At 48.7% G+C, this 16,356-nt stretch overlaps 1 protein-coding gene and 1 long non-coding RNA gene across 4 annotated transcripts in view; one reads left to right on the plus strand and one right to left on the minus strand.

Moving 5' to 3' along the window:
- Positions 1-5,584, minus strand: part of CTDP1 (CTD phosphatase subunit 1) — a 54,954-nt gene extending 49,370 nt beyond the window's left edge. For 2 of the 3 annotated variants that reach the window (XM_026496515.4, XM_057313316.1), the window contains exon 1: positions 4,909-5,584. In XM_026496515.4, the coding sequence (XP_026352300.3) occupies positions 4,909-5,561 (653 nt within the window). In that variant the 5' untranslated portion in view covers positions 5,562-5,584. The remainder of the gene's footprint in view (positions 1-4,908) is intronic. The other variant, XM_026496517.4, reaches the window with a different exon arrangement.
- A 263-nt stretch (positions 5,585-5,847) lies between these two features.
- Positions 5,848-16,025, plus strand: LOC130543960 (uncharacterized). The gene is made up of 2 exons (XR_008959761.1): positions 5,848-8,191; positions 14,781-16,025. It is a non-coding gene; the product is annotated as an uncharacterized LOC130543960 (long non-coding RNA).
- Positions 16,026-16,356: the final 331 nt, after the last annotated feature.

Below are 16,356 nucleotides of genomic sequence, written 5' to 3' on the forward strand. Positions count from 1 at the left end.
ACAACGGGAGCATCGGACAAATAACAGTAGTGCACAATAAGAACCCAAGAGTCCACACTGTTAAATGAATTGTTCTTAGAGTCGAAAGCAAACCCAGAAATGGAAAAGGAACGACAGACTTGAGAACACCACCACTGGACAGTCCTGATAAAAAACAAAAAAAGAAGAGATTGAGACAAGAGTCATCAAGATACCAAACACGATGGGTGACCATTTGATGAGAGAATTTAAGATATTTACTGAGGAAGAAAGTACCTCTCACAAGACACTTAGTAATTACAACAGGAAAACTAGTAAGTTTTCACTACAGCCACCACCGTGACAAACCAGAAAGGAACAAACTGAGGCCACCTGCTGCCTGATGGGCACGCTCAGGACACACAGGCGCTCCAGCAAGTCCTGCCCAAATGCACACCACAATGTGAACTGACAGCCAGTCTGCAAACCACCAGCTGCTACTGAAAAGAAAAAGGAGGAACGGACAGAGGAACCACCCAAGGTTAGAGACCCAGGAGCTCTGACAGCTGAGCCAAACACATGATCTGGGGTTTCTTTTGCTTCCAAGGACAATACTGGCTCACCAGGGAGATCCAATGAGCAGAAAATAGCCCAGTGTGGCCGTTACTTCTGATTCTGATCATTGTACCACAGTTAGTTAAGAGAATTTTATTAGGAAATCAAAATATTTAGGGATAAAGTGTATCACATCGGCAACTTAGGAGACTGGTCTACCTAAAAACTCAGGAAGACAAATACCACAAGTGAGGGGAAAGAGGGGTACAGAAGATTTGGCAACATGCTGACCTTTGGAAAATCTGGTGACACATGAGAATTCTTGGTACTACTCTTGCAACTTTTCTCTAGGTCTGGAATTATGTCCACAAAGAAGCAAAAAGGTATACTTGCTTTGTGAATACTGCAGGGGCGGGTGAGGTGCCAGCGACAGGGCGCAGAGCAATGGTGGTGGCCGAAGCACCATCCCACCGTCTGCCATTCAAGCGGGGCCCACGCGGAAGTGACAGCCAGGACAGAGCCACTTCAGAGCACTTCGGCCACCTCTGGCCTGGTGACTGAAGGTGTGCTTGTAAGAGACAAAACCCAAAGCATCTGAAGAAACTAAAATAAAAACAGATGACCCGTTCCCAGTGCCACAGAAAATCTGCACACTTAGCTACTGAGATTCCACAAAGCAATTCTTTACAGAATTCTCTTTAACCTGTCTGCACTTCCAGTGTGGCCTCCTAGGACTACTTTGACAAAACTCCATTTCCCTAACGTGTTTCAAAAGCAAGTGGCACCACCACCATCCCACCAACTCACAGCTAGCACGAGACCAACCAGATGGGAGGAATCTAGCAGCACCCACAATTCAAAGAACCACCGTAAAACCATGAATATCTTCTAAAAGTTTCTTCAAAACACAAAGACTAAATAGGTCAACATTTAGTTCAAATTCTTTAAGTTCTAAGGAATTTTATAAATATAAAGTACAAAGTAAATATTTAAGATCTAGTTACAATCTCTAGAAACTGTATTTATTTTTAAAGATATTACACAAATACTTTGATTTGTTCTACTTTGTCTAGATCCTCACTCCCCTAAACAAACAAACAAAAAAGCACGTTTTCTGAGACAACTGATCTATTACTTCCTTTATTATCACTTTTGGCTTTACTATCAGTATTTATGCAGTTTAAAAAAGATACATGAAATTAAAGATTTGCCCATTCCTCTGTAACCAGATATTTGATTTCTCATAACATACTTTGAAATTAACTTCAAAAATGAAAATGGAAATAAGTATGGTAATGCAAGCTACAACCTATTAAAACCTACCCATCAGTTTTTAGGCAGACCAAGCTTCAAAGCGCTTTGTTTCAAAGGTCTTTATTTAAAGGATTAGATGAGATACCTAAAAATCAAAAGAACTGCAATAAAAATAAATCACGCACGCATTAATAGAATTAAGCAGCTAAAAAGGCCAATGGTTTTCTGGTTAAGTGAAAACTGGGGGAAAAAAATCATCTGAAGTGGGTTCAATTAAATGAAGTGACAATCTTCCCAATTTTAGACATAAATATCTTTTTAACAGAATAATCATTTTTTAAAGATTTTTAAAAGATTTTATTTGTCAGAGAGAGAGCACGTGCGAGAGAGCGCGTGCACAACAGGGGAGCGGCAGGCTCCTCACTGAGCAAGGAGCCCAATGCCGACTTGATCCCAGGACCCTCGGATCACGACCTGAGCGGAAGGCAGACGCTCGACCAACTGAGCCACCCAGGTGCCCCGGAGTAATCTTCTAAATAGTGTAGATAATAACAGAGAAGAATAAGATCATTTAACTAAAAGAATGTTCTAATTCATCAAGGCGGTATGACATCGGGATGGACAAGTAATTTCCTTCCTTCCAAGGCAAGATCTCTGCAGACAAGTATTTTAGTGCACCATTCAACGGCGCTCAGAATTTTAAATCCCGCACAACCTAACTTTAGAATCTCAGGCTGTACTCTAAGTTTTCTTTATGAGTTTCTCAGAGATTTTTTATTCTAACACCTACGAAGCAAGCATGGGACAGTGGTGCTTGGTCAGTGATGCAGCACTCACCCCAGACCCTGGCTGATGCAGACATTCTTCTGTAGACAGACTGGGGCACAGAAGGAGCTGGGCAGACATCCGCTAGAGACACCTCCCCCAACCCCCTTCGGTCCTTACCCACCACCAGACTTGTCCCCAGATTATTTCATATATCCTCCTTTGGAACTTCACTGCCTCCCCGTGAATGACAACAGACATAAAAGCAGACAGGTGGGAAGGAAGGACATCATTAGGTAAACTAATCATTAACAGATTAAGTTTACGACACATCATGCCTTGTCAGAATATTTTCAAGACAAAATAATTTTAATCACGTGGAAAATATGAAGATAGATATGTACCCCCCTTCTATCTATTTCCCCACACTGGGACTCTCCGGATGCAACCTGGTCTAAGGAGAGCAGCATGGCATAGGGCGCCGATGGGAAGCCTCAGCAAGGTGAGGTGCTGGGCACGTCAAAACCCCTACGGACCCCAGTGCCCGCCTGCCCGCCCGCCCTCCCTCTCGGAGGAGGAGTTCCTACCTCTACTTGAGAGCAGGTACAGAACATACAAGCCTATTACAGGTCAGGATGATAATCTAGTGATTATTTCAGCTACACCCAGAAGCAATTCCTGCAACTAACTGTTCATTGCCTGAGAATAACTGCCCATGTGGTCGGAGAAATCCTGCCGATGCTGGCAATGACAGAGACAGCAAGGACAGCTCCAAGCTGGTGAGCCTGGATGTGATAGTGCTTTACCTGCATCCACTCACACCTGCACTCCAGGAGAAATACTATCATCAGACTCTCAGAGGACCTCGTGATGAACCACAGCAGCGAGATACCCTAAATCTCAAATACCAGAACACAAAAAGGAAAGAACTTCTCAGCAGGAGAGCTTGTCATCAGGTTAGTTACTTGGCTGCCTGGTGAAAGTAATGTACACGGTTCCTCTGCTTTGCTAGTCCGGCTGATGTGATCAAAGCATTGCACATGGAGTTTCTCACTAACTAGTTGCAACTAGTCCCTGACCTGTCTGGGCCCTACTGGCCTTTTCTGGATAACTGGAGGAAGAGGAGGACATGAAGAAGAGCCCTTCCCCTCAGGAATCTTCTACACAGTGACACGCCAGCATTGGGCTTCATCTCCACAACTGTGGGCTCACTGGTTTATAGGCCCAAGTGATGGTCAGGTAGGCTCTGACCTCAAAGTAACGATGGCAGCATGCCACAGCATGCCAGATGTACATACAGCCCAGTGAGCCTCTCCCTTCCAAAGGAGGCCAGCCAGACAGCTCCAGTGGAGGGAGCAGCCCCAAGGTAGCTCCCATCCCACCCTGCCTGCATTCACTGGGCAGGCGTGGCCCCTATCCCAAGGCCCAGGACCAGGGTGCCATCTCCAATGACTGGGGAGAGGTGGACACAGGAAAAGGCTCCTGGGGTTGGGATGGAGGTCAGTCCTCTCCTGTTCCACTGGGGAAGGGGTGTTTGGTGGGGAGTGGCAGGAAGCAGATGCTCAAAAGTTGTAGTTAGTGCAGCCACAGGAAGAGGAGCAGAGACCAGAGCAAATGGCACAACCTGCCGGCTGGAGTGCGCAGAAGGGGACTGAGCACCTAATAGCCTAAGATATACTGTGGCCCCGGCAAAGGGAAGCTGTGCACCAAGCACCACAGCAGGAAGCAGAATGCTCACCTGCCGGGTTTCTGCTCCCGACAGTGAAAACACCTACATGAGTCATATCTACACACCTGTACCCACACATCAACACAATCTCAGGGCACAACACCGGTAAACTCAGACACAAGGTGTAGATGGACAGGTTCGCCCACTTAAAAAGAGAAAACAGTCCCTTATGAGGTTGAAACGCAGGTATGAGCAGTTAGAGTCTATCCCAGGAGAACGTGCTACTCCTGTGTTATCCTGAACTACCCGCGCTGAGGCCGCACCCCCTTCCTGAGCTACGATGCACAAACCGCACCAGGCTTTACAACCGCGTTTCTCTAGCTTTACGAGCAGCCCAAGAAGTGTACCCCACCCCCAGCAGTTTACACCGCGATAACAAGGCGGAGCGCGTCCTGTCCGCGCAGCCTTGGGGGCGACGCCTACAGAAGGAGAGCGAACGCCCCTATCTTCTAAGGACTGCACTTTCGACGGATGAGAACGCGCTCCGGTTAAGTCACAAGTAGTGACTGTGGTCGGGTTTAGACAGACCCGCAGACGCGTGAAGGTCTCCCCAAGCTCAGTCCCTTTAGCTGCAGCCCCGGGGACCGTCTCTTGCCCAGTGCCCGGCCCAGGACCCCTCCACACCCCGCTGCTCGGGCCCCACTCACCCGGGGGCCACCACCTGGCCCGGCTGCGCGCACAGCTCCCGCACCACGCCGGCGCGCTCCGACTTCAGCCTGCGCTCGGCGCGTACGCAGCCCCCGGCGCCAGCGCGGGCAGGGGCGGAACCGGAGGGCTGCGCGGAGGCGGCGGCCTCACACACGGCTAGCACGGAGCCAATACGCACGGCCGCGCCCGCCGCCACCCTCCACTCGAGAAGGCGCAGCGGCCCGGGGCCCGGGCAGCGCACCTCGGCCACGGCCGCCGGCGGGGCGCCCTCGGCAGGAACACGGCCCGCGGGCGGCGCCTCCATCGCGGCCGGGTGGGGCCACTGTGGGAAGGGCGGGCGGGCGGGGCGCTCAGGGCCCGGCGCCCATCGCGGGCGGGCGGGCGGTACAGCGACCCCGGCCCAGGCGGCGAAGGCGACGGCACTGCAGTTCGCGCTCCGGCACCGGCTTCCACCCGCCGCCCGGCCCGCGCCAACTTCCGGGACAGCGTCTGACGTTGTGTGACGCCGCGCGCGTGCGCCACAGGGCCCGCGTGTAAACACACGCCCACACGGGGACCGAGAGGCGGTGCGTCGTCCGCGGGTGCCCGGAGCGTCGTGGGAGCGAGCGTGTGGGGCCGGCCCGGCGGGAACTACAGCGTGGCCATGCCCCATGTGCCCCGGGAGCGCCGGCGGCATGGGGCTGCGGGTCCGGGCGGGCCCAGAAACCCCGGCATGCACTGCGAGGTCCCGGCATGCCGCGCGCCACCTCCTCCCCCCGCCCCCCGCCGCAACAACTCCCTTGGTGCGCTAGGGCCCAGGGTCGTTAAACTATGAGTACCGGCATGCAACGCGGGCCGCCGTCCACTGCCCAGTCACGTGCTGAGGCCCGTTGTGGAGAGACTGCGAGTTCCGTCATGCAACGCGCACATCGGGGAGTTGCGGTCCCAGCATGCCACGCGCAGTCCGGAGTCAGAGGGCGGCGGGTGCCCCGTCCCGCTGGGCACTTGGATCGTGGGGTTCGGGGCGCTGGCTCCCGGTGGCGCCTGCCCGGTGACCGCGCGTGGGGAGGTCCCGCGGAGCGGCGGGTCAGTGATGACCTTCCTAGCGATTTGTAAAGCTTGGCGGTTCCGGCCGCTGGGTCGCCTGGTGCCTGGGGAGGGAGGGCACCGGCGGAGGAGGAGGCCGGCAAAGGGGCACGCCGGTCGCCGGGCTCCCCAGTCCGCGTCATCGGGGGTAGACCGGGCGGAGGGGGCGTGCGGCCGCCCTGCAGACCTGGCAGGCCTCCGGGCCACGCTCGCCCCGGGAGCAGCGTCCTCCCCGCCCCGGTGTGCCCTGGGGTCTGGCTCCTCAGACCAGGCTGTTGTCTGGCCGCAGTGGGGTTTGTCATGAGCGCCATTGCACCGAGCCGGCTTTATGCGGTGGGAAAGTGGGGGTAGCGATTGCAAAGCAGGGTGGGGATTCCAGACGCAGGGACGTCGCGCTGCACATTGAACTTGGCTGCCTGCAAGTCACATAAGGTGTCGTAGTGACTGCCCGCAAACATGGTACAACGTGTTAGTTCGTCAGCCCACAGCCCGGTCGGAGGCAGCTCTCCACGCCTGCTGCTTTCCGGCAGCGGAGGGCCTCGATTCTGTGCAGGGATGGCCGCCCGGGGCGACCCATCGGGCAGCGGCCTCCCACTACCGGCAGACGTGGAGGGGCGGTGGAAATCCCTGCAACTCCTGCGATTATCAGCGCCTGGCTCTCCCGGGTTCCCATAGCCTTACGGGCTATCGGCCCTTGTCCTGCCGGCCTGTGCTGGTTTGGGTGATCTCTGGTCTCAGCCATGCCCTCGGCTGCTTTCCTAGTTACGTCACTACTCGGCATGAGCGACTCCACCTTGCTCTCTGCAGAGTGAGTTAGAAGTCCACTGCGGAAGGAAGCTGGGGACAGTCACAGTTGTGTGGCTGTTAAGCAGCACTCCTCAACTAACCGAACAAAGAGGAAATCACGAGAAATGAGAAGCCCGTGAATGAAAACAACACTAAAGCTTGTGTGCTGCAGGTAATGAAGGGACATGTGTGAACAAAACACCCACGTTAAAAAAAAAAAAAATCTCTCAAATCTAGTCTTTGACTGTAAGATATCAGAACAGAAGAGGAAACTAAACACAAAGCAAACAGACAAGAAATATTGACTAGAGCAGGAATAAACAAAACACAAACAGTAGAGAAATCCTACAAAACCAAAAGTTGATTCTTTGAAAAGATCAACAAAAGACAAAACTTAAGCTGAATGGACCAGGTGAAAAAGAGGGAAACCTCACTGAACTCAGGGATTAAAGGGAGAAGAGCAGCACCGACTTTACAGAAATAAAAAGGATTATGAGGGAATAATAGGGACAACTGTATGCCAAGAGTTTAGTTAATTTAATTGAAATGGATAAAAATACAGAAATTGAGGAAGAAATAGAACTAATCTCACTTTGTCCAAGTGTTACTAGAGGGCTCGTGGACTCCAGATCTTCCAAAGAGGGTGTTCTCTCGCCTTGGTCCCCACCTCTGATGCTCCTAGTAGTTTCCAGAAGCTTCTTTCAAAGCCCCTAAGTCCTCAGGATGGGCCAGGTGTTGAAGGAAGCCACACTCCCTAGGGAGTGTGATAACGGTTTTTTCTCTGGTTATCCAAGAAGCCGGGACACTTCCCTAAAACGAGTCATTTTTCTGGAATCAATGCAGTAGAGCCTTGTGGTGCAAGGACATGTTTTCTGCTAACATGACTTTGATCCTGGTCCTCAGAAAAGAGCAGCACAGTTTCCATATTGTTGCCATGAGGAGCTGTTGGCTCTTCCCAACCCTAGTCTGCAAGAAAAGAGCCACGTGTGGTATTCACCAGATTTTACCTACCTTGCAGTTGTGGCATTTTCATAGATTTCTGATTCCTGAATCCTCTTCGAATGAAAGGAGGTGATCCTTGACCCCCCTACCATCCTCGGGCCATCCCAGCTGTCATGGAAACATGCTTTTTCAGGCTCTGGCTATTTCAAGTTCTCCAGCCCCTACCCTCCTGAAGCTTTCCCAAAACAGTTCTAGAAGCCTGAAGAGGTCAATCTGTGATGGTCCAAAGAGCCTTCTGGACTCCTGCCAGGTACTGTCCCAAGGAGATCCTCAGGACTCACTTCTTGGTCCCCCTTCTCCCTTCTGCGTAGGTCTGCCAGGCCTGGTGCTCCTTATGGACACACCATGCAGCTGTCCCGGTTGTTCTAGCAGCACGCCAGCATCATGTGTAGAAGAGGCCTAGAGCTCCAACACCTCAGCCTTCTGTAGGTGCGCCGGGGTGGGGGGGGGTGGCTAATCACCTCAATTCAACCAACGACTGATTTGGGGCAGGGCAGTGTTGGAGCCTCAAGTATACTCAGTCCCGGTCTGGTTTCACAGTTCTTCTTGGGTGCTCTCTAGGCCCCTCTTGCTGGTGGCAGTTTGTCTAGGCTTAGTTACCTCCATTACAGGAGCTCTCCCGCTGTCCTGCATGCCTGGCCACACTCCTGAGATGTGCATGCTTCCTAGCACTAGGCAGATGTCCTGTGTGGGGAGCCATCCCTTTCAGCCTTCTTAGTTTTGAGAGCTCTCTGGTGTCTGTTAAAACAAGATGTTGGCAGTTGTCCATTTTCCCCAAGTTCTTATGGCAGGAGCAGTGGCTGGTTTCTACCTACCTCACCCTTCCTGGAAGAAGACCTTGAATGGGATTCTAACAGAAGAGGAAATGGGCCTTCTAGACACAGGGACCATCATGGTTGGGGTTCTGGAGGATCCCTTAATGGAGTCCTTTATGGCAAACATAGGAGCAGGGCTAGGACGTGTGAAAAGTTGCAGACGCCACCAGTCACAATTCTGACTTAATTGTTTTGGAGGGGACCTGAGCGTCTGGAGTTTTGCTTGCTGGGTTATTCTAATGTGTAGCAAGGTTTGTAGGCAGTGGGTGGTCACTATGTGTTTTTGAGCAGATGTCTGAGCTGCTCTGGTCTTTGCTTCAGGCACTGCTGGCAGCTGAGGGCAGAGTGAACCGGGAGCTAGAGACGCCAGTTCCGGTGATCCCAACAGACAGGAGTGGTTGCAGGGAGAGTTTCTGAGCTACTGCCACCAGGTCTTGTCACTTGCCAGGCAGGTTAGTGAGAAGGAGGGGTCCAAACTGGCCCCTGAAAGAAGACACATGAACCAGGCTGGGGGACAGGGCGCACATGGGGATGAGACACAGGGAGTTCCCCAGGAGTCCATCAGGTCTGAGCTGCCTGGGCATGTGGTTGAGCCGGCCAGTGGGCGGGAGAGCAGGGCTGGTGTGGCCGGTTCCTGGGCAAACCGGGGCAACGCAGAGGGCACCAAGCGAGGGGAGCGTGTCTCGCGTGGGGCAGGCGGCCACAGTGTTGTAGGCAAAGAACAGAGGTGCCGGCAGGGAGCCAGGCCAGTGGTGTCTCGGGTTGTGGCAAGGTCACGTGAAACCAGGGCTGGTGTTGCTAGTAGGGAGGGGACTGTGCTGGAGGGTCCAGGCCAGGACTTGGGAGCACAGGCAGGAGCAAGGCTTGCTGAAGAGGGAGGCGGTGTTCCTGCAAAACGCAGGAGGGGCAAACACATATAAGCATCACAGATACTTGTTTACCCAGTGGTAACATTTAACAGCCTTTAGTCAGATCTCTCCTTCTGTTCTTCTCCCCCCCCCCTTAAAAATTATGTAAATTAAGCAGATACCAAAATCTATGTGTAATCCTAAAATGAACCCATCAGCCAACTGAAATCTACAGCATTACCACTATTGTCAGGAATACCTGTGTGCTCCCCACCTTCCCGTCCCACCCCCTTAATTCCCTCAAGTTTGCATTTGTCGTGCTCCCTTTATGTGGGGTTTGCTGCATGCGTATGTATGGAGCCCCAAGCATACTGTGTAATTATGCTGCTTTTGAGGTTTATGAAAATGCATCACATATATATGGGGGTTTTTTTGGTCTGTGATTGGCTGTTTCATTCATCACCGCATATGCAGAATCATCCATATTACTCTATGTGGTTATTGTTTATTATGACTTCTATTTAATAGCTTATGTGGGAGTGTGACAGGATGTATTTACCATTATCTTGTAGATAGACATTTGGGTTGTTTTGGATTCTTATGAGAAGTGCTGGGTTTTCTGGTGCCCCTGAGCTAGAGCCTGAGGGTGGAGCTGCTGAATCCCAGAATGCAGATTTGTGGGGCAACCCCAAACCACGTTCCTACGTGGCCTGTACTCCTACCACACCCTCCGCAGCTCTGTGCCATGCTTTCTAGTCTCTGCCAGTCTGGGTGAAGATGTGTGTTACAGCTGAAACTGGGGTCTTAACTTGCATCCTTCCAACTGCCATTCTGACGAAGTCATTTTCCCAATTTTCTTGCCTTTCATGCGTTCTCTCTCTGAAGTGCCTGTTCGTGTTGATCGCTCTTTTTCCTATTGGGTTGTCTTCTTATTGATTTGTAGTAGTTCCTAAAGGCTTCTGAATACCTTTGTTGTTTATATGTTACGCACATCATCTCTCAATTTTTGCCTTGTCCTTTTCATTTTCCTTGTGAAATCTTTTGATGAACAGAAGTTCTTAATTTTAGGAATGCATTGCCTAACCTGAGATCATAAAGGTAGCTTCTTTTTTACTTCCAAAAATCTGTAAAACTTTACCGTTCACAGCTAAGTCTTTAAGTAATAGGAAATGGGTGTTTTGTGTGTGCTCTAATGCAGTGATGGGACTTCTTTCCCATGGGGGTAGGCAGTTCCAGCCCTAGTGTGGAAAAGCTTATCCTGTTTGCATTGATCTGTGGTGCACCTCTGGTATGCAGGAAGTCCCTGTGAATGCACAAGCCTATTTTGGACTTTCTGTTCTGCTTTATTCTTGAACTGTCTCAATTGCAGTAGCTTCACAATAAGTTATGACATCTGGGAAGTTTCTTCACTATTTTGTGGACATTCTTGGCCTTTGATTTTCATTAATTTTAGAATGAGTGTTAAAGTTTTGATCAGAACTGTATGGAGTCTGTAAAATCAATTTGGGGAGAAGTGACATCTTTGTGACTTGAATTGTCCCATCCACAAACACACTATGTCAGTCTGTTTATTTAGGCTCTCTTTAAGGTCTTCTAGTAAGATTTTTATGGTTTTCTCCATATAGGACTTACACACTTTTTTGGTACATGATACTTTAAAAAAAAAAACAAAAAACCCAGTCTCTTCTAGTTGATTGTTGCTGACATGTAAAAATGCAATAGATTTTTGTGAACTGATGTGAGCCTGTTAATCTTTCAAAGTTATTTTATGTTTAATTCATTAATTTTGGCTTATCTTCTTTTTAAGGAAAACTTCAATGACATACAGGTCCTACTGAACATCACTTTTGCCTCCTTTCATGTGTTTGGGTCTGTAATCTTATTATCAAGCATGCAATTATTCTTTTGTATTCACTATGATCTTTATCTTTGGCAAATCAGTTATTTAGAAGTATATTTAAAAATGTCCACCTGCATGGGAATTTTTCTCCATCTTTTTATGGTTGATTTCTAAATTAATTGCATTATAGTCAAATAACATAATCTGGATGATACTACCTTTTTGAAATTTAATGCAATTGGAATAATTCCAGGATCAGCTTAATATGTGCTTCAAAAGAATGTGTATCTTTTCCTTATTTGATTCAGGATTCCAGATCTACCCATTAAATCAACCCTCTTGAATGTGTCATTCAAATCTTCTAGGTTTACATATTTTTCTGTTTGACCAAAAACAATGGTTGAGAGAGCTAAGTTGAGATCTCCTGTATGGTTGGAAATTTGCCAGTCTCTCCCTGTAGCTGCATTAACTGTGTGCTTGTGTAATGTGTGTGTGTGCACGCGTGTGTGCGTGTGTGTATGGGGGAGAGGCTATTATTAAAGGAATACGCATTTATAATTTTTATACCCTTGATTAATTGAACCTTCTTCATTGTGTGGAGCCCTCTCTACCCTGAACAATGCTTATCTCTTAAAAATGTATTTTCTTTGAAGTAATATGACTATCATAACTTTCTCTTTTTTTTAAGATTTTGTTCATTTATTTGTCAGAGAGAGAGAGTGAGAGCAGCAGCAGAGGAAGAAGCAGGCTCCCCGCTGAGCTGGGAGCCGACGTGGGCTCGATCCCAGGACCCTGGGATCATGACCTGAGCTGAAGGCAGACGCTTAGCTGACTGAGCCAGCCAGGCATCCCTATCATAACTTTCTTTTAATAAATATTTGCCCAGTATTTCTTCATTTTTACTTTTAGTATTTGTGTACCTTAAGTTTAGGTATTTATGCTATAAACAACATGTAGCTAGGCATTTATAATTTATTCTCACACTATGTTTCAGCTGCTGAGTCCAATACATTCACATTTAACCTCATGTTTCTATGGGTGTATTTTCTCTTTTCTCCTCTCTTTTCCACTTTGGTGATATATTGACATCTGTTTTTCTATTTATTTATTTTTTTACTCATTTTTAGTCTTTTGGTTATCACCATTGAAATTTTACTTTGTATTGTGTTCCTAGCTTAATAAATGTAAAGTTAATATTCCAATTTCTTTGCAAACAATACGTAGATCTTAAAATGCTGTGTACACCTCTGCTCTCCTCTAGACTTGCATACTGAAATTGTGCAGTATTTTAGTTCTGAATTTTACATCCCTAAATTAGGGACTTTTGTTACTTTACAGACAATGTTTGTTTTTATTTAATGTATATTATTTGGTCAGCATTTTTCTTACATTTTGTACCTTCCTTTTTTTAAATAACAAATAATTTGTTAGGAAAGAGAAACATTCCAATGAGAAGAAACTGTTTCTCTTAAAATAAGGGAAATCTAACACACATCTGAAGTATTTGCGTAGCGAGTCATCTCTTCATGACAGGTGTACTTCGACACGCTGTGTTGTGAGTAATCTCAGCCGGTTTATGGGATTGGCGCTCGTCTTCTTGCAGGTTCTGCTGGAGGTAAACTCTCCGTTTCCGTTTATCTGAGAGTGTTGTGTTTTGCTCCTATTGTGGAAAGCTAGTTCAGGAGGACGTACAGCTAGAGGATGACAGTGATCTGTTTCATCAGAAGGCGTTCCCGTTGGATTCTGGTTTCCGTGTTCTGTTGCAAGTCTGTTCGTCGGCCTGTGGTGGCTTCGTAGGTGACCCGTCTTCTCTTTGTACTTGGTGTTCTGTAATTTCATTGCCGTGTGTCTAGGGGTGCATTTCTTTTCCTTTATTCTGTTTAGGATGTACTGTAGATTCATGAAATTCATCCGTTCTTGGAATTCTCAAGCATTATCTTTTTAAAAACTTCTTCCGTGCTAGTGTGTGTGGAGCTCGGAGTAGATAGACGTTTGTTAACCCTTCTTGTGCTGCAGTTCCTCTCTCAGTCTTTTTTTTTTTTTTTTAAGATTTTATTTATTTATTTGACAGAGAGAGACAGCCAGCGAGAGAGAGAACACAAGCAGAGGGAGTGGGAGAGGGAGAAGCAGGCTCATAGCGGAGGAGCCTGATGTGGGGCTCGATCCCAGAACGCTGGGATCACGCCCTGAGCCGAAGGCAGATGCTTAACCGCTGTGCCACCCAGGCGCCCCCCTCTCTCAGTCTTTATCACATTTTCCCTCTTCTCGTTTCTTGGCGCCCTGGGGAATGTCTTCAGATACGCCTCCAGTTTGTTAACCCCTCTTCATCGGTGTGTGATCTGCTGTTTAACTCATCTTCTGAGGCCTCAGAAATCATAGTTTTCACTTATGAAAGTTCTATTTGGATATTTTTCAAATGTGCCTGTTCATTTATAGTCTTGCTCATTTATTTTGGTAATTCTATATCTTTCCTTGATAGTTCACATCTAATTTTTAAGATTCTGGATACTCGATGTCATTGTGGGTTTACATCTGTTGGTTGTTGTTGTTCCTACGGACTCTCGTTCATGTAAGTGGTTTCCTCTCGTGGTTGGTGCTGTTTGTGAGCTCGTGTTCGGTGGTGGTAATCTGTGGGAACGTGGTGACCTCGCTGTAGCCAGAACCAGAGGGCCAAGGTGGGGCACTTCCGAATCCTTGCAGGCAGCGTCTATGGCTACTTCTGTGGCTGTCCCCCCATCTACAACCCCAGGTCGTCCTGATTCTGCAGGTTCTCTGAGGGCCCCCCACTTTGCGTATTTTCCCACTCACATTCCCTCCCCCAGACCCAGCTCATGAAGGTTTTCCTGGTTTGGGAGTGTTTGGGGCACCCCTTTCTTTCTTCTTGTAAACCCAGTCCTGGCATGAAAATCAAGTCTTAGACAGAATCTAAATGTTCTGTGGTGAGGAGACCCTTCAGAGAGTCTTGACTGCCCTCCTGCCTAAAGTAGAACTCTTCTCTTCAATTTTTCTTTGTTTTTAACTGGATCAGATAGACCGAAGGGAACTCCCTGCCCCTGTGTTTTGGCCTATTTTCCCCAGACATAGTGTTGACCGTGGAGGTGGTGTGGGCTCACGGTTGCTTCCCCGCGAGTGAGGGGCAGCGGGAAAGATGGAGACAGTGAAAGGCCCGTGCATGGAAGGACAGATGCGACCGCAGGAGAGTTTCAGTCACTGGGAGGACAGGGCCCCGTGAGATAAGGGGTCCGCAGTCGGACAGTGGTCCTGCACGATGGATTAACTTTAGAACGTGTGTATTTACCACACACGCGCACGCCGGTCAGACGTGCTCCATCAGCCGTGCAAGCGCTAGGACCATCCTGGCCCCGTCGGGTGGGGACCGACTGTACCACTCCTGTGGGCTTGGCTGCACAGCATTGCACTATCTCTAAAACGGCTCTTCGAAGAGAGAGGAATAATGAGAACAAATGCATTTTGGCTAAAAGGAACATGCTATCCTTTTTTTTTTCTTTTTTAAGGGAGCCAGTGGCACACACTGTGTGAATTGTGGGCAGTGACAGACAACCGGGAGAACGGAAATGGCTCTGTTGGTCCCTGGGAGAAAGCAGAGTCAGGGATGAGCCACCGTCCGTGCTGTGTGGCTGCTGAGAGCAGTGCGCGGTGGAGGCAAGAAGCCGCCGCTCAATCACAGACAGGGTCTACGGCAGAACCCACGCTCCTGGCCTGTGGAAATCTCCTAAGGTGCACTTCAGAGCAACCGGGACTTTTCCAAGAGCATTGCCAAGAGCACTTGGAAGCAACCAGGTAATCAGGTGATGGGAAATAGGCTGTGACTCTTCCTGCTCTTGCTCTTCATTGTTCTGCTTCCCAGCGAGGGAGATGCTGTCAAATCTGGAGTCCCTTCTACAGGAATATCTAGGGGGTCATGATCCTAGTGGCAGCCCACAGGGTTCGAGGGTCTCGTTGGTCTCAGATTCCCACCAGGTATGTTTATTGCAGCAGGTAGGCCCGGCCCTGAGGTCTTGTCCCCTGTGGCTCGGGTTTGTTTAACTTTTTAAATTATCATCTCAAGTCAGGTGTGAAGAAAACATATTTTAGAGTGAATCTGATTCTCCAAGCTCCAAGTTTTCATTTGAAACCTGCTTTATTGGTTCAGAACTGGGTAGTAAGCCTTTCTCCTAGCCCGAGAGCCTGCAGGTGGCTCTCAGCTTTCCCAGCTCCCTGGTGGTCCCCCCAGACATCCAGCACCCCACTGCACCGCACGGAACGAGTGCACCAACGGCCCTAACACACTCACTGCACCCAGCACGTTTCCTCCGCAAGGCAAGGGCGATAGGCTGTGACCGCTGACTCTGGGAAACGTATATATTTTTGGGAAAATAAGCATAGTGCTCATTTGACTTTACATCATGAGATAGGTGTGAAAAAGGCTTTCAAAAGAGAACTCTAGGCTCTGTGGACTGGATGTGGTTAGTCCATACGGCTTATGAGTGGATTTCTTTTCTGTTCATTAAAAATTTCTGTGAGAGCTTACTGCTGATTTATTTGATGATTGGTTTAAAAAGAATCCTTATCATTTAGAGGCGTACACTGACATGCTTAGAGATGCAGTGGTCCGGTTGCTGCAGACCCTGGCTTGAGGAACGGCCCTATCACTGGAGCGAGGGGCGCTCTGTACCGACGGTTGTAGGAGATGGGTAAAAGCAGCGTCAGTATCTTCGCATATGTTCTGAAAACTTTCACAATAAAAAATGTTAAATGCCGTGTCCGAGGAAACAATCTTCCTGTATAAATTCCACATGTAACTTATGTACAAATTACCTTCTAATTTGCTTCACCCCTCACGACTGCCAAGTTTCCATCACAGCCACTGGAGAGAGTTTATGAAAAACAGGTCCTGAGATGAGCACCTTCGTGTAATTCAAAACAGAGAACGGGGTGGAGTCATTGCCTGTCAGTGGTTCCTGGTTTTGAATCCAGCACACGACAGACATGAGAATGTACTACAGAGTTGAGAGAGTCCTTAATAGAAAGAAATCTCTCTCCAGCGACTCTTTAGGATGTTATTTTGTGTTACATTTTACCGTGTAGACC

The sequence above is a fragment of the Ursus arctos genome, unplaced genomic scaffold, assembly GCF_023065955.2.
Source record: "Ursus arctos isolate Adak ecotype North America unplaced genomic scaffold, UrsArc2.0 scaffold_17, whole genome shotgun sequence".
NCBI lineage: Eukaryota > Metazoa > Chordata > Mammalia > Carnivora > Ursidae > Ursus > Ursus arctos.